The sequence below is a fragment of the Paralichthys olivaceus genome, chromosome 2, assembly GCF_024713975.1.
Source record: "Paralichthys olivaceus isolate ysfri-2021 chromosome 2, ASM2471397v2, whole genome shotgun sequence".
Lineage (NCBI taxonomy): Eukaryota > Metazoa > Chordata > Actinopteri > Pleuronectiformes > Paralichthyidae > Paralichthys > Paralichthys olivaceus.
The window spans coordinates 29547234-29565129 of record NC_091094.1 but is presented as its reverse complement, the minus strand read 5'-3'; the positions used below and the strand labels follow the sequence as shown (position 1 = coordinate 29565129).

Sequence of the window (17896 nt, the reverse complement as noted above, 5' to 3'; positions counted from 1 at the left end):
TGGTATTCCAAAACCTAGGTAATGATATTCTTAGCCAATTTGTATTTGTATATCTAGATGACATCCTAATTTTTTCCAGAAGTTGGTAGCACGTCAGGTTAGAGCTCCAGAGACTGTTAGAGAACAGACTGGTTGTCGAGAAATGTGTATTCCTCACCCAATCCGTCCCTTTTCTGGGCTACATCGTTGAGAAGGGACAGATTAGAGCCCCACCATGGTGCAGGCAGTGATAGTGTGGCCCATCCCAGAGACCCAGAAACATCTTCAACGCTTCCTTAGATTTGCTAACTTCTACCGCTGCTTCATCAGGGACAAGGAAGCCACACACCTCACCAGACTCACCTCACCAACAGTTCCTTTCACATGGTCTTCTGACTCTGACAAAAGCATTCTCAAAAATCCAAACTCTGTTCTCTACTGCTCAGTTCTCATCCACCCAGACCCCTCCCTTCAGTTTGTGGTTGAAGCTGATGCTTCGAACACTGGGGTGGGGGCCATCCTCTCCCAACGCTCTCCAGATTATCGCAAAATACACCTGTGTGCCTTCTTCTCCCACTGATTTTCCCCAGCTGGGGTTATTGAGGCCCAGCAGACAGACCCCGGACCGGGTAACGGACCTTCTAACCGTCTCTATGTCACAGTTCCCCTCAGATCACAAGTGCTCCTGTGGGGGCATACATCAAGACTAACTAGCCATCCAGGAGTCCAATGTACATTAGAGTTTATCAGACAACACTTCTTCATTGCCGCCTGCTCTTTTCCCGTGCTTTGTCACCATCGCTAATAGTTATTTTCCTTGTATCTAGAGGATCCACTCTCCGGTTTCTTGCCTTCCCTCCCCTAGGACTGGATTCAGTGGACGAACATGCCACCTCCTCATGCCACCTTACTGAGAGAAAATAAAATCTGGTTTAACCTTCCACTCAGATCATCTCCTTGTGTATCTGTCTGTGCGCTAGGGCCCAAAGAGAAATTCTGAACCGTAACACCAGATCTGGCATACAGGAGCAGGCCACCCAAGTGCCATCATTCCACAGGGTATGTGGGCTAGAGAAGGATATAAATTGTGGGTTGGAACTTGGCCAGGATTTAAATGTCACTGTGGCCCAGATTTGAGCCAGTTAATTTATATGCGGTTCAATCTTAGTCGACATGAAACATTGAGGGTCTTTTTAAAAAATATTATATTGCCCTTGATGGATAGGACAGAGAGTAACCTGTGAAGGGGTGACAAAGAGAGAGTGGGGTAGGACATTGTTACGGCTGTATGTGTTTGCTGTACTGTGTCTCTGTTTTTCTCATGTCTCTCCTCTAGCTCCGCCCTGATTAACCGATCAGTCATCAATGAGGTTCACCTGACCAGTGAATTGAGGTTCTTGAAAACTCCTGTGTCAGGATCAGAAGAGAGGCTTCCAATGTGGGGACTGCTGGGCCTCAGCCTGGGGTTTTAACATTGTGTGTGTTGTCTTTTGATGATGATTATATATCCCATGGTTATGCTGTTTTAAAGGCTGGCTGATTGTGATTCATATCAGTGGTGGTCAGTGATTTTACATGTTGTTTGCCTCATGGGGCCACATAATCGTGGGGCATAACAGAACCCTTACCTCCGTTTGGGCGGCAGGTCTATCAGGTGATCTATACATGCCCCTATTGATGCTCATTTTGGCATGTGACATTAGACAGGACCTGTATTTGCATTAATGTGATTAGATTGGCAAGCACCTGCACTTGAGTTGGTCAATCACGGTTTGATTGGCTGGTGCATGCGCTGTTGAAGTTGAGCTTTTCTCAACTGCGGAGGCAAGTGAAATAACGGAAACACAATGCAGTTTGGTTATGCATGATATCACCACATTAAAAAATGAGCAGAGTTTATGTTGAAGCTTCCAATGCAGTCGTGTGATATTAGATGTTACAGTGAATGCAAAATGACATCAGCCACTTAACACTTATTTTTATATTAAATATGAGGGTTTAACTTGTAATGGCATATTAACAGTGCATGTACAATAAGCAGTTTCCTTATTATTACATTTTAAAATCATGTCCCAATTAATATTAATTAAAATTTAACAGCGAAAACAAAAATAGTAAATAATTTAATTTTTCTTTTTTGTGTTCAGGGATTCTACATTTGATGCATAGATAATTTAGATAAATATATGTAAAGTAGGTTTAAGCTTTAAATATGTTGGATAAGTCCAGAGTGAGAAAGAGAGCAAGAGCATTAAAACAGGGACCTTCCTGCGCCTCCATCATCTGCAGGAAGAACACACACATATAGTCAGCCTCCCACACACACACACACACACACACTCTGCTGAGAGCTAGCAAAGGGGCTTTAAACAGAACCACATGAAATAGAGACAAAGGGACTGTAACCTGCTTCAATGGAGGAAAACATGGATGAATCGCAAAATCAGAAAGGTAGGACATAAGAACAATTAGTTCATTTTTATCTCTCATTAAATATACCTTTCTGCCATTGTTCTGTTCAAACATCTCTCTTTGTATCACTGGCTTACTTTGTTTGTTGAAGACAGAGAGATATAAGACCATGCAAACAACAGATCTTAGTTTGTATAGTTATTGTGCAAATTGTGTTGTCATATGTCCACACAGATTGTTTTTCTCAATGTTCTGTTTGGCAGAAATGGAAAGAGAGGCTGACAATTTTAATTGTGCCATCTATATGTCTGCTTTTGATAATACCAGGGATTATACAATTCTATTTTGTTGTATTTTTTTAATGAATGAATGCATAACATAGGCGATTGTTTAGGGTGAGGATGAGAGGAGCTGGCAGACACTTAAGGGTCAGTGCTGTTTTGGAGGCAGGACAAACAGATGGATGGACAGATGGATAGACGCATGGATGGATGGATGGAGGAGGTGGGAGTGGCGGCGAAAGGGGCTATGGGGGGCAGATGGAAGGAGAGAGTGTGGAGCAAAACCTCAATCTAAAGACTAAAAATCAGGAGGACGAGGGATAAGTGGAGCAGTGATTGATACCTCCATTGGGATTTTCTTTGTTTGCCTCTATTGTTGCTTCACGCTTGTCTGAACCCCTTCTCTTCTCTCTCCCTCGCTCTCTGCATGTATCTTTTTTCCTGGTGTCTGTGTCTCTCCCTAGCCGTCCCTCCATTTTCTTCATATCTCCTTATCACTACCCCTCTCACTTTATGATTTTTTTCTGGAGCTACTCTGTATCAGTGTATTTTAAACCAGATTTTCTAACTTTATCAGCCTGTCTGACAAAAAAATATTGATGCAGCAAACAAGAGATAGAGACAATCTCTCTCCTCAACCATCTTTATTGTCTCATCTCCTTCTGACCTCCATTTCGCTCTATCAGTTCCCTACCTCTCTGCCTCCCTAATTCCCAGCCCTTTCCCCCCTCTTTCTCGATACAGTTTTTTCCAAATTATGGTTAATCATTCTCTGTCTGTTTTTCCTTTTTTGCAAATAGCATATTTGTGTTTTATCAAATCTGTATTATCTTTGTAAAAATGGGCTTGTCTATTTTCTTTACCTCCAGTCTGAAGTAACTGGTCCTGCCCACACAGAAGACAAATGATGATTGAGTATTTTTTATCAAAAGATTCAACAATAATTTGCATTAATCATTTTTTTAACATTGATTAGGATTGTTGTCTGTAGTGTGATAAGCAGGTTCATGTTTGTTTTCTGGAAAGAGACCATTTTAGAGAGATTATTTCAAGCAAAACATTATTTTTCATTCCTACCACTTTATTAAAAATAATTCTATATAGATATTATCTCCACTCCCTCTGGTCTTCCACTTAAAAACCCCTGCCATTTATTCCATCCTTGTTTATTAATAGATGGTATGGGCTACTGACAAAATAAGGGCTGAACATTGGAGTGATGCTGGGCACCTGTTAAAGACATGAGGATAAAATCAGTTCCTTGTGTACATCAGTTAAATAACATTAAATTTCAATTAGTCATTAAACTAAGCTATTAATTTTAATAATGAAACTATATATCAATTCTTTTTTCACATTTTTAGTGCTACAGTGCATACTTTCTCATTTGGACAAGGAGTGATTGTTATAGCAGTGATCTGGTTTTGGTCTTGAATCTGTTTATATCAAGGTGTAATTGTAAAGCTTGTGGCACAAACTGTGCAAAGTAATTCTCTGCACTTGTGTTAAGCCCAAGCGGCAACATCCCGGGCTGAGCGCTGAGGCCAATACGGAAGTGCAAATAACTGCAGTTCACTGGGTGGCCACTTGAGGCTGGCTCCAAGAGGGAGTCAATTCCCATTGACTCCCATGTTAAAAAGCCCGACTTTAGAGCAGAATTAAACATGTTTACAGCCTGGTTCAAAAAACGAGTTTAGTCTCAATCAGTAAGTTCTTCCTCCATGACAACTCTGGGGGGGGGTGAATTTTTTTCTAACTCGCTCGTTTAGATAATATAGAGGTTTGAAATTATGAATAATTATCACTTGATTGACACGTGACGTCACCGTTAGCTCCTCACTCTGGCTGTTAGCCTGTGGTCTGCTCGGCTTCACCTGAGCTAACAGGCTAATCCCCGTCACCGAGCACGAGCGGAGTCTGTGGAGGAGTTTTCAATTCAATTCAATTCAATTTTATTTATATAGCGCCAATTCATAATTTACATTATCTCAAGGCACTTTACATTTAAAGGTCAAGACCTTAAAACAATATTAACATAGAGAAACCCAACAGTTCCCACAATGAGCAAGCACAGGCGACTGTGGAGAGGAAAAACTCCCTCATTAACAGGGAGAAACCTCTGGCAGAACCAGGCTCAATGTGGGCGGTCATCTGCCTCGACCGGTTGGGGTGAGGAAAGAAAAGTAAGGGGGGAGGAAAGGAGAGATGGGTGGAAAGCGGGGGAGAGAAGAGAGATGAGGTGGAGAGAGAGAGACCGGTAACAATTTGGCACCATCAAAATCAAGGCTAACCATAACAATAACAATGTGTAGATCTACAACATGACTAGATATATTAATGAATTGCTGAGTTCTTGTAATAAATGCAGACAATGGTGATGGTGGTCGTTGTGGTCCTGTAGTCCCGGTGCCGGAGTTATCTGAAACGAGATAGAGAGAAGAGCCAGAGGGACTATGGGAGGACAAAGTGACACTTTGACATGATGACATGTTAAAACTAATAAATAAATAAATAAATGAGTGTGGGGGGGCAGAGAGACAGAGAGACAGAGGGAAGTGAAGAAGTGCTCAGTGCATGATGGGCGTTCCCCCAGCAGTCTAAACCTATAGCAGCACAACTAAGGGATGGTTCAGGACTCACCTGATCCAGCCCTAACTATAGGCTTTGTCAAAGAGGAAGGTTTTTAGTTTTACTTTAAATGCTGAGACAGTGTCTACCTCCCGAACCCAGAGTGGGAGCTGGTTCCACAGGAGAGGAGCCTGATAGCTAAATGTTCTACCTCCTGCTCTACTCTTACAGACTCTTGGAACCACTAGAGAGCCTGTGTTTTGGGAACGAAGTGATCTACTTGGATAATAAGGTGTTATCAGCTCTTTGATATATGAGGGGGCGTGATTGTTGAGGGCTTTAAAAGTGAGGAGCAGGATCTTAAATTCTATTCTAAATTTTACTGGGAGCCAATGTAAGGAAGCTAAGACAGGAGTGATATGATCTCTCCTTCTAGTTCCTGTCAGCACTCGTGCTGCAGCATTTTGGACCAACTGGAGACTTTTAACAGTCTTCATGGAGCATCCTGCTAATAGAGAGTTGCAGTAATCTAATCTAGAGGTTACAAACGCGTGGACTAGTTTTTCAGCATCCTGCTTAGACAGGATGTTTCTAATTTTGTTAATATTGCGCAGATGGAAGAAAGCCGTCCTAGACACTAGTTTAATATGGGCGTCAAATGACATGTCTTGGTCGAACAACACTCCAAGGTTCCTCACAGTGGAGCTGGAAGCCAGACTGACACCATCCAAAGTGACTATCTGGTCAGACAGTGTTTCTCTGAGATGTTTAGGGCCAATTACAACAACCTCAGTTTTGTCTGAGTTTAAAAGTAGAAAATTTTGGGTCATCCACGCCTTGATATCTTTGAGACATTCCTGAAGTTGAACTAGGCGATTAGATTCATCATGCTTCATGGAAATATACAATTGGGTGTCGTCTGCATAGCAGTGGAATTGTATGTGGTGCTGTCTGATAATGTTGCCTAAGGGGAGCATATATAGGGTGAAGAGTATTGGTCCAAGGACAGAACCTTGTGGAACTCCATGATTAACTTGCATGTGCATGGAGGAGTCATTGTTAACATTAACAAATTGGAATCTATCTGATAGATATGATTTAAACAAGTGTAGTGCTGTTCCTTTAATTCCTATATGTTGTTCTAATCTCTGTAGCAGAATCTTATGATCTATTGTGTCGAAGGCTGCACTAAGGTCCAACAAGACGAGGACAGAGACAAGTCCATCATCTGATGCCATAAGAAGGTCATTAGTGACTTTCAATAGTGCTGTTTCTGTGCTGTGATGGGTTCTAAATCCTGACTGAAATTTTTCCAATAAACCGTTACTATCTAAGTAACCACACAGCTGGTTAGCAACGGCTTTTTCTAGGATTTTGGAAATGAAGGGCAGGTTGGATATGGGTCTATAATTAGCTAAAACCTCTGGATCAAGCGTAGGCTTTTTAAGCAGAGGTTTAATAACGGCTACCTTAAAAGCCTGTGGTACGTAGCCGGTTAGCAAAGACATATTAATCTGATTTAAAATGGAACTGTCAATTAGGGGGAGGACTTCTTTAAAAAGTCTAGTTGGAACAGAGTCCAGCTGACAAGTTCACTCACATGTCGGATGAATATCATCGTCTGTTGTTCGGCTGATTGTCCTGACGGAGAAGTGGAAGACGTCTGTGCAGCAGTGTCTGTGGTGAGTAAAGTACTGTCTTTGATTTACGTGTCAGTAGTGATGAGCAGGTATCATTGTTACCTGGCTGGTTAGCTTAGCTCCGCTAACCTCCAGGCAAGATACCAGCAGTAACGGCGATGCTAACGGGAGGGATGGGAGTTATTAACCCGACATGAAGCGTCCACACAGCGGAGAGAGGAGTGTTAGAGTTCATGGTGATAAATCTTTTAAACTGAAGGCGACTGTGTGTTTAGTGAATATCATCAAGTTAGATATCTAACGTTATGTAAAGTTGTTCAGCTCGCCAACCTATTTGACTTGACTACGTTACTGTGAGTAACTTCATATACAGTCTATGGTACAGACACAATGATACCTGCTCATCACTACTGACACGTAAATCAAAGACAGTACTTTACTCACCACAGACACTGGAGCACAGAAGTCTTCCACTTCTCCGTCAGGACAATCAGCCGAACAACAAACGATAATGTTCATCCGACATGTGAGTGAAAACTCCTCCACAGACGCCGCTCGTGCTCGGTGACGGGGATTAGCCTGTTAGCTCAGGTGAAGCCGAGCAGACCACAGGCTAACAGCCAGAGTGAAGAGCTAACGGTGACGTCACGTGTCAATCAAGTGATAATTATTCACAATTTCAAACCTCTATATTATCTAAACGAGCGAGTTAGAAAAAAAATTCACCCCCCCCAGAGTTGTCATGGAGGAAGAACTTACTGATTGAGACTAAACTCGTTTTTTGAACCAGGCTGTAAACACGTTTAATTCTGCTCTAAAGTCGGGCTTTTTAACATGGGAGTCAATGGGAATTGACTCCCTCTTGGTGCCAGCCTCAAGTGGCCACCCAGTGAACTGCAGTTATTTGCACTTCCGTATTGGCCTCAGCGCTCAGCCCGGGATGTTGCCGCTTGGTTGTAGCGCGCTGCTAATCAATGTCACACTGCAAAGAATTCTGGGAACTGCACTTCCTACAACTTCATTGGGAGTCTCATTCTTCCCACCCGCTGCTGCAGCATCTCTTCAGCTTTGTCATCAAACCCATGCAGTACAGAGGAGACAGCTTCTCCAGGCTGTGTGCCATCGCGCACATTCTCAAAAGATACGTGTGTAACGTATCAGAGCTTGGAAAAGCTCTACACTCAAACCACATTTTGTAATTATTTAATGACTGGTTCTCCGAGGCAAATCTGGTCAAGGAAACAAATTAGTTCCGTGAAAACGAAGCAACCATGCTTTAATATTCTCTCTTCAAATCTCAGCTAAAATGACCAGAACTGGTAATCACAGCAATCTTTCAGTTATTTGCTTGCTGCCACACACACATATTCCACATAATCATAGTACAACCTCAAATGCCTGCATTCTTAAATAATAATTTTAGACGTCTGCAGCATGCTTGCTGCTATACTTAGCTAACTCATATAACAGTAGTACTTTCTCTCGCAGAATGTACGCCTACATTCTTTAGTCAATAGTTCTAGAGGTCGCAGCACATTCGCTGCTACACATAATTATTTTACATAACAGTAGTATGTTCTCTCACAGAATGCATACCCACATCATTCTAGCTTGGCGTTGGGGTTCCATTGTTCTGGGGTTCTGCACATGTTACCGGTTTTATCTTCTAGTCCAGAGTCCAAGTCCAAACACGTTAGCTGTAAACAATATTCTTCCTAAACAAAGGTACATTGCCTGCTACACTCAACAGGGGGTTTCTGCACATGTTCCCTGTTTTATTTTAGCACACTGCTCAGCTAATCCATTAAACAGCCAAAGAATGGAGCCTTCAGCACCAATCACAACAGTATCCCCATTTGCAAAAAATGGGTAAATCGTGATTCCTGACTGAACTGCCTTTCTTTGTGTATATTTATGCTTGTACATTGAGCCTTTAACAGAGAGTACAAAAATAATAAATATGACCCTCCTAAGATATCAGGGTGATAGATCTTGCTTACTTTTAGAATTAAAAAGTGATCTGGGGCTCGATGGTTGGTGACCACTGCCTTTGAGATACATTATCTAATAATATAGTGATTATAAATGACATTGCCCATGCAGTTAAACAGTCAGGAATATGGGAGTCATCTTTGATCCTGATTTGTCCTCTGATGATCACTTAAAACTAATTTCTAGGACTGCATTCTTTCACTTACACATCACAAAAATCAGACATACTGCTTCAGAAAGATGCAGAAAAACTACACACCTTTGCTAGATTGATTATTGTAATTCCTTATTGTGGCAAGGAATGTATTTTTAAAAAAAAATTAAGGTAAGAGATAGAGATAATTAAGGAAGTAACGATTACACCTGGGGTTTTGCACGCCAGGATATCATTTAAATAAATGAAAAATAGTTTAATGAAAAGAAACCCTTAAGGGACAAAGGTTCATGACTGAGGAGGCAGAGACAGCAAATTATATAATGTGCAACACCCCCTTCCACAAATGGAGGAAGGAAGTTTTTTTCCCCCCAAACATGATTTCAGATTAAGACACTAGATTCAGCAGAATAGACAATTGATCAGTCAATTTTAGTAAAGGCACTTGTTTTTTATTAAACAATTCACACTTCAAGTTTTCACACAATACAATAAAATTGAATACAAAAAACAACAACGGGCCCAGATCACTAACAAACCACCCCCCCCGGGAATTTAAATCCATCACAGTTGTGTAAATCCACACTATGAAGTTGTAGGTTTCAAACTGTAGATCTCTTTTTTTCCTCCTTTCCATATGTGCAGAAAGAACAGTGAGGCGCAGATTTATCCTACCACTCAGCAGAATCTTCAAAGTTCAGTTAGTACAAAGGAAGATCAAATTCTCTCCAAATCAGTTGAAGTCAGTGAATCCTGGTACGGTTGGCTCGCCACCTTTGGACTGGATCGGTTCGCAGACATACACCCATAAACACAAACTGGACCTGTATAACACAGTCAGAGCAATATTTACAAACGCAGACACATTACATGTTCACCATTCGGTTTGAACAGTGTCAAACAAACATTCATAAAACATCAAAAATTGCAAAAAGCTGCATAGGGTCATGAAACAGAGCTCTCCTGAAGCCTTAAAATGGTGACCGTGCGACACCGACGCACCATAGAACAAGCATTCTTTTTAGTGCACTGTACCATTCATTTCACCATTACACTGGTGCAATACATACAAAACACTGTACATTTAAACTATATTTTACACAGTTACATACAAGACAAAGGTTTACAAAACGGTGATAGCCACTAGCTTAACATTTCTATGACCACTGCTCACTACAGGGCAGCAACCATTCATGCATCGTCATGAATTTACTTCATAATCTCTGGTCTCTCAACCGATTCAACTCAGGAGAAGAATCCAAAACAACCAAAAACAAACAACGTACGTCTCACTGGTGGTTATCACAGTCTGTCGCTGACAATTTCTGACAAAGAAAGGTTTTACTCTACACACAACGGGGCGGGGCACACCTTTTCTTCCACTTCAGAGATTTTCAAAATAAAACTCATCTACTTCCTTTTTAACAAATTCACACTACATTTCACATTAAGAGCATACATTTTTAACCTTTTAATGCAGCATCATGAATTTCTAATCAATAAACATTTATATTAACTGGGTTACAAATGCAACTATATTTATTGATTCAGAGAATTCAAAGAAATCAGTACTGGACCTAAAAGAGAAGAAAATAACTTGAGCTGGTGGAGACAAACAAAAAACAAAAAATACTTTATTAACATAACACAATATATAAAATTTAAGCTGGCTATAACAATAGTAAAACTCTAATGACTATAACAGAAAACTAATTTCAGTGGGCTAAGGCCTCAGTGGGAGGCAGACTTCTGGAGAATTGTCCCTTCCCTCTAGCCTGGGGTGCAATACTACAAAAAAAAAAAAAAAAAAAAAAATCACAACAAAATATGCACTAAAAGTGCCCCAGTGCTTACTTGCATGCAACAGGTCCTCACCACGGTGCCTAGCCCCCTCACCTGATGACACCCAGTCCGCACTGAAAATCAAAGAAAGAAACTTCCTGAAACAAAGAGAACAAAAACTTCACAAAACCAACAACCGAACTGATAATTAAACAAGATCTCAAAACATACTGACTCAAAACAAGGAGTAAAACAGAAATGTAGCTAGACTAAGCAAACCTTATAAATTGTAAATAAACTACAGAAATGAGCAAAACAGACAAACAAAAGCAGAACAGGTAACCCCACCCAGGACCAGCAAGAGGCTGAATTGAGCCAGCTGAGGCATTTTATACTGCACCTGGGCAGGGGGAGGAGTCTTGCTGGACTACCTGGGCTGCGTTCACAACATTATCATCAGACTCCAGCAGTAAGTCATTAAAGACTCTGCAGCTTGCTGCAGTCAATGGTGGACCCTGATGGCGGCAGTGTATCATGACAATGAATTGTGGATTATGGTGGCATTTGATTGTGGATAATGGTGGTGGACCATGATTTAGGTGGCAGCTGATGGTGGCTCCTGACGATCAGCCACCTTGATCATGGTCCACCACCACTATCCACAATCAGATGCCAACATGGCCATCATGTGAAATACCAGGAGCAAGAGAAAATTTGTGTGTGTGTAAATATGGCAAAGTTTATAAGACAGTCCAGAGAGTCCAGAGTTGAGACCAGGAGGCAGAGTTGAAGTCTTCTCTGTGCTTCTATTAGACTTTATAGAAAATCTGTCTGCCACCCTGAACACCAAAAATGTATAAAATTAAAGGTTAATAGGAGCACAAACTAAATACCAACACCATATCGGTACCAAAAAAAGGATAAAATGTGGTTGATGAAATATCAATTTAATCAATCCAAAATTCTACTCATTAATGATCATCGATTTGATTTACTTTGTCTAATTGAAACAGCAGCCTCATTACAAACAGGCCCTGACACTGTTGCCCAATTGAAAAAGAAAGTAAATCAGAGGAGATGGGCTCCATGGTGTAATTCTCAAGCACTTGTTTTAAAACAGACTTTATGTAAGCTGGAGACGAAGTATTGTTGATTGATTTACGCCTAGCCAGGAATTACAGCCTGATAAATTACAAGAGAGCACTCAGAAATGCCAGAACTTCCTATTATTCATTATTAATAGAAGAAATTAGGAACATCATGTTCCTCTTAAGCACTGTAGCCAAAATGGGAGAGAGTCATAGCTCCATTGATTCATCTATTGCTCTAACTCTGAGGAGCAATGATTTCATGAGCTTCTTTACAAATACGATTTTAACCCCATGAATAGCACAGATATATTGTCTAGTACAGAAACAATAGAACCACCTGTAGCACCACTTTTCTTCAATAATAATCTTTCTGAACTGACTTCAATAGTCTCTTCCTCTAAACCATCTTATGATCTAGAAAACCTTCACTGTCAATCAGTTGCACCGCAGACCAGCCGTGTGTCGGTTGTCTGTTGTTCACACTGACAGCGTGTCCACTACTGGCGGTGGAGCTGCTAGTAAATCTACTGCATTTCCTTTAATACAAGTCAGATTATGTACTAAACTAAATGTCAACATACTACAGTATGAAGATATGCATCTGCGGTCTGTAGACAACAATCAAAGCCCTGTTAGAACAAATGAATGGATATAGAATGTGAAACGCTTGCTTTTACATTGAAACAGTATTGGAAATAAATTTGTGACATGGACAGATAAACATAGTGTTTCACAGCAGAATAAACAGAGAAAACTATCTCTCACCTGAGTTTCAATGTTTATCTTTTGAATTAATTTCAGGAACATTAATGGTTGCAACACTCACTGTATGCCTTTCAAAATAAATCTGTTCATTTGTGTAAAAAAGGGCTTTTATTGTGAAATATTTGCAGGAGCAGAAAATGCACAGTTTCATATTGTATTTGTATTTATTTGAGTACACTACTAAGGAAATACTCATATTTACAGCCATTTTCAAGGCAAAGTCTATGTAAAAGCATTGTGCTACAGTAGCAGCTCCTCTGCAGAACATATTGAACTGAGAGGCTAAATATTGCGCATTGAACAGATCCTGTAAATATGAAATATATTGTGCATTGAAAAGATAATGTTAAAGGCTAATGTATGAGCATAGATATATACAGATAAGATATAGATAGGATACAGATATAGTAATTCTCATTCTGCTACATCTTTCTATTCATCATATTTCTAAGCTACACAAAAATAAATGAGTGCAATAATTCATATCTGTTCATACCTCCCCATAACTGCTGCTAAATCATGACTGCACATGTTTATATTCACCCTAGCACCTTATAATGTTTTATTGTAATGTTTATTGGCACCTTTTAATGTTTATTTTATTTTTTGCACTAGTTAATGACATTGTACTTTCTTGTTTATTTGCACTAGTGTATTGGTATTTTGTATTTGTAGTTACTCTTATTTTATTATCTTCTGACACTATTACATGTTGAGCTGCTTGAGGTGCCTGGGATTTAAGATTTTCATTGCCAACATGTACGCTGTATCTGTTGTGCAGATGACAAATAAAACCTTTGAACCTTTGAACAAAGAAAGGCAGTTTTGTAACTTTAATTGCAAAAACAATAAATATGACCCCCCTAAGTGTTTTTTAGAGGATATCAAGGTGGTATATCTCAGCTTACATTTGGAATTAAAAAGTGATCTTGAAAAGGTTGGTGACCACTGCTCTAAACCATCAACTTGTCTACTAGACCCTATCCCAACTAGACTTTTAAAGAGGTTTTTCCTCTAATTGACAGTTCCATATTAAATCTGATTAATATGTCTTTGTTAACTGTCTCTTTACCGCAGGCTTTTAAGGTAGCTGTAATTAAACCTATGCTTAAAAGGCCCAATCTTGTCCAGGATGTTTTCGCTAATTATAGCCCCACATCAAACTTTCCCTTCATTTCCAAAATCTGTGAGCAACCAGCTCAGCGTTTACTTCGATATTAATTGTTTGTTGGAAGACATTGAGTCAGGGTTTACAATCCATTACAGCACAGAAACAGCACAGTTTTTTCTCTACACACTCGCAAAAGTGCTTGCTCATTGTGGGAACTGTTGTGTTTCTACCTTCTATGTAAAGTGCCTTGAGAGAATGAATATTACGATTTGGCGCTATAAAAATAAAATTGAAAATTTAACTCAATGACTGTCAGCACCTCTGCACTCCAGATAACTAATTCTGGTCTGACACAGTTCTCTGGAGCTGACTGTTACCTGCTCACAAAACACACAGAATGTTTACCTGCAGTGTATACAGGAAAAGAAGACAGTTTGTCCTTCATCTGCAGATCTCATCTGCCTGGTCTGGTAAACCATTCCCTCTTTATTGCAATGAGAGCACTGTCTGTCAATCTACAAGAAAAAGAAGCCCTCATTGATGATGTGAACAGTTGAGATCATCACACACGACACTCAGTGAGCAGTGGTCCATCTGTTCTTACCACAGGTCCCTTCGGCTCAGCTTCCTCATCTTCATTTGGAGCCATTGAGGCCTGCTCCACAAGGTTAAAGATGACTGTATAGTGGATCTCTTGACCTGTAAACTCTGGACAATAAAAACGTAGGTAAGAATAATCCATGGCAATCTGCGTGGTTATCAAAACTTGATTGATCAAAAGTGGAAAATTAGGTGTGTGGATTATTTAGTGCAATAGGACTTTTTTCTGGATCGACACTTTACAGTCAGACAAATGTTCCTTCTTTAAATTGTCAGACAGCAATAACAAGGATGCTGGCAACTCTTTTTGTGGGACAGAGGTCACTGGAATTGAAAGCCATTTTTAGACATGACCTGCAGGTAAAATCCTGATAATTGGCTTTAGAGCGCAGTCTGCCTTTCACACATGCACAACACCTTGGGAGGTTCTCTGCTCAGATGCGTTCACAACAGCATAAAATCCTCTGCATTATTCAGGCGAGAGGTGGAGCAGCAGGCAGAGGTAGAAAGTACTGTATTAACTCCGCTGCAGGATTTCACGTATCATCACATACTGTCTTGACATCTCTGGTTTCTTCTATCTGTGTGTCACTGCTTTTTCACCGGGAGACATTTGTTTTCTTTTTGAAGCATGATCTAAACTCCACCACCCCCATGTATTTATCTGTACATAAAGGCCCTCCTCAAGGAGAAAAAGAGTGCTTTTAGGTCAGGAGACAAAGAAAGCTGAAAGCTGTTCAGAAGGAGCTGGGGAAGAGAATCAGGGAAGGGGAACAACAGTGACAGAAGGAAGACTAGCTACAGCAGAATCAGATCAGCGGTGTCTGGAGAGGCCTGAAGACCATCTCTGGTTTCAAGAAAAGAGTTCCAGGCTGCAGGGAACCAGAAGTGGGTAAATGATCTGAAACCTGTTCTTCAACAGGTTTGATCCCAGCCGGCCAACCCCCCCTCATGTGCTCCCATAGTACACTACCCCACCTCCTCTTCCAAACCCCTTTCCACAGCACACAGCTCTCAGTCACCCATCACCACAAGCTGCAACAACACAACAAAGCAAGATACTTAAATGTTGACTCTTAAGAATATGCCAGTCTAAATGTTCACGATGGAAACATTTCCTACCTGTGTTGTGGGACTAAAAAATATGTTTGTTAAGAATGAGTTGGATGATTTCTAATTTCTGAAAAATGTTGTTTGGGATATGAAACCATAAGCTGTTTATGTGTTTTTAGATATTAACCAATTCATTCAATATTGATGTTTTTTTTAAAATGAGGATGCATTTCTGCAGCTGTGACAAAGAGCAGAGAGGCTAGAGGCAGTGTGGCTATATGACTAATATTGTAGAGTAGTTTAACTACATCTGTATAGATATCTCCTTGACCAATCATTGTTAAAGTGCAGAATATAAACTTTGAATCTTGGCAAAAGCTTAAAAAATATAAAACAATTAAGGTAGGTTTACTGTTGTATATGTATATTGCTCTGAATTGATCTACCTTTAATAAATCCTGATTGTGTGTCTGAAATAATTTGTGTGATACTAGTTTTTAATCTGTTTGCATAAATATAAGGTAAGATTACATAATCATTATTGAGCAGGGTTATAGGTTTCAGGTTGTCAATTAATTTGGGATCTTTACCTGGTTTAGGAATCAATGTAATGATCCCCTGCTTTGTGGTAGAGTATGGGTTTCACATACTTCTTTAAGAATGTGAAACATAAGGTATTTCAGATAGTCCCCAAAATGCCTATAGATATTACTTGTTAGACCATCTAAGCCCACAGACAAACATTTCATGGCCTTTTCCACTTCACCCACACTATTGTTTGTTGGGGTGTGTACTGTGGTGGCAATTTCTGTGAAACAAGGACAAAGTCAAACACTCCTTTCTATAAGTTTAATTCAGCATCTGCAGATGGACCCACAGTACACATCACTTGAATGACATGTACAAAATCTGTGTACTTATAATTCACTGCCTTTAACATAATTCCTCCCACTAAGCATGCACAGGTTATTACCCTCCTGTAGTTTCACTCAGTGGAGACATCCTGTCCTTATGTGTTAACATGCTTGTGGAAGACTCCTGGAGTGAGACCCCAGATGTGAGATCCCAACCAGAGATACCAAGAGAAACCATAAAGTTGTGGTTTCTCAAGGCCATAAAATTAAAGTCTCTTAAGCCATCATTGTAAACCCTAAATTTGCCCTTTTAGATAAACAATTTGGTCAGTCCTCCACATACATGTCTGTTCATGCAATTATACATACACAAAAGACAAATTTCCAAAAACAATACAATTACGATTATAGATTAGCAGAGCTTTCTGCTAGTGTTTGTAGTGCAACTGTTTGGCTCTTGTCTGCAGATGCTAAGCTCCATTCACCCTCCTCTATCCATTTTGCTCTTGATCTTACATATGCTCCTTTGGCTTTTGTAATATAAATATTGTCTAATCTAATCTATATACATATTATTATACATATTACATATTTTAATTTGTTTTATATTTAAAATATTCCCATTCTCTATCAATTGTAAAATTGTAATCTTCTTGACAGAATAGTTTGTATTAAACACTCTTTAATAGGTTTGAGTTAAATTTCCAATATTTTTTTTCCTTAGACGGGTTGAAGAAGTTTGATCATTGTCTGAGGTGCTGCAGAAATTGTAGAATTTGACTGCAGTCTGGACATGTTTTCTGACACTAACCAAATATATATTCTTTTATCTATTTCATTGATCCATCTGTTAAAGTTTGTTTGGTCTGGACCCAGAATGCAGACACATGAAGGTGAGTGGCAACTGAGTCTGTAATGAATGAAGAAATGGTGGTGAGGGGAGCTGGGATGTGATGGCAGGGGACAGGCAGGCTGTAAGTGGAGAGCTCCGGGGAACAGTTGCTGGCAGGAGGGAAGTTGTGGCTGGTGGTGAATTATCCTGAATGAAATGGGGGTGGCTAGCAGAGCTGAAGCATTGGGGTTCCTGAACCCAGAGGAAACAAGGATTAGCACAAACACAAGCGGATACACTAGAGACAAACTTTCACTTTGATAAGAGTGGCCAAGATCACACCACCACATAGTAGACTGAAGAATTAGGCGATGAGTGGAAGGAGAACCAGGGTTCTTGAAGGCAGAGTAGATTGGGTGATTGAAGTCAAGCGTGAAGAGGAGCCAGTTGCCAGCAGGGTAAGTAGTGCCCACGAACATAGACAGACACCAACAACCCCTCCTCCTGGTGCCCTACCAGGCCTGTTGGGATGCTGCTGATAGAAGTCCTGGATGAGGGTTGGACCCAGGATGAGGCCTCAGATGAACCATTCAGGTTTAAGCATATTTTATCAAATCAAATGTAAACAAAACTCTCCACGTCACTCTCAGTCCTTCCATGAAGTCTGTGAGCTCTTGTGTTTCTTTTCAGCGTCCATGTCGGTCCTTGTGTTCCCTCCCAAGGCAGCTCAGGTGCTGCCCTTTTGTACCTCTGGGTTAGGTGAAGGCTCTCTCCCAGCTACC

General features: G+C 40.3%; 2 protein-coding genes and 1 long non-coding RNA gene across 11 annotated transcripts in view; 1 reads left to right on the top strand and 2 right to left on the bottom strand.

Moving 5' to 3' along the window:
* Positions 1–2265: 2265 nt before the first annotated feature.
* Positions 2266–17896, top strand: part of LOC138405528 (involucrin-like) — a 30754-nt gene continuing 15123 nt past the window's right edge. Inside the window, exons 1-4 of one of the 7 annotated variants that reach the window (XM_069514687.1) lie at positions 2266–2430; positions 17139–17175; positions 17634–17708; positions 17805–17873. In XM_069514687.1, coding sequence (XP_069370788.1) covers positions 17666–17708; positions 17805–17873 — 112 coding nt within the window. In that variant the 5' untranslated portion in view covers positions 2266–2430; positions 17139–17175; positions 17634–17665. Of the gene's footprint in view, positions 2431–14384; positions 17874–17896 lie in introns of all 7 variants that reach the window. The other 6 variants (XM_069514666.1, XM_069514681.1, XM_069514677.1 and 3 more) reach the window with 6 other exon arrangements.
* On the bottom strand, positions 9457–11171 carry LOC138405533 (uncharacterized). Of its 3 annotated transcripts, none has more exons than XR_011239295.1 (3): positions 11088–11171; positions 10881–10942; positions 9457–9850 (listed from the first exon to the last, which is right to left on the bottom strand). It is a non-coding gene; the product is annotated as an uncharacterized lncRNA (long non-coding RNA). The 3 variants fall into 3 exon arrangements; XR_011239296.1 differs by having other exon boundaries at positions 10881–10966; positions 11088–11163; XR_011239297.1 differs by having other exon boundaries at positions 11130–11161.
* Positions 14177–14517, bottom strand: LOC138411308 (DNA-directed RNA polymerase I subunit RPA12-like). The gene is made up of 2 exons (XM_069530974.1): positions 14380–14517; positions 14177–14290 (listed from the first exon to the last, which is right to left on the bottom strand). The coding sequence occupies exons 1-2, from the start codon at positions 14515–14517 to the stop codon at positions 14177–14179; spliced, it is 252 nt and encodes an 83-aa protein (XP_069387075.1).

Bases quoted from the DNA above. Each gene is read 5' to 3' on its own strand.
- LOC138411308 (XM_069530974.1), bottom strand. From the start codon at position 14,517: ATGGATTATTCTTACCTACGTTTTTATTGTCCAGAGTTTACAGGTCAA. The intron at 14,291-14,379 runs GTAAGAACAGAT...TTTTTCTTGTAG, and splicing joins CTGAGCCGAAGGGACCTGTG to ATTGACAGACAGTGCTCTCA.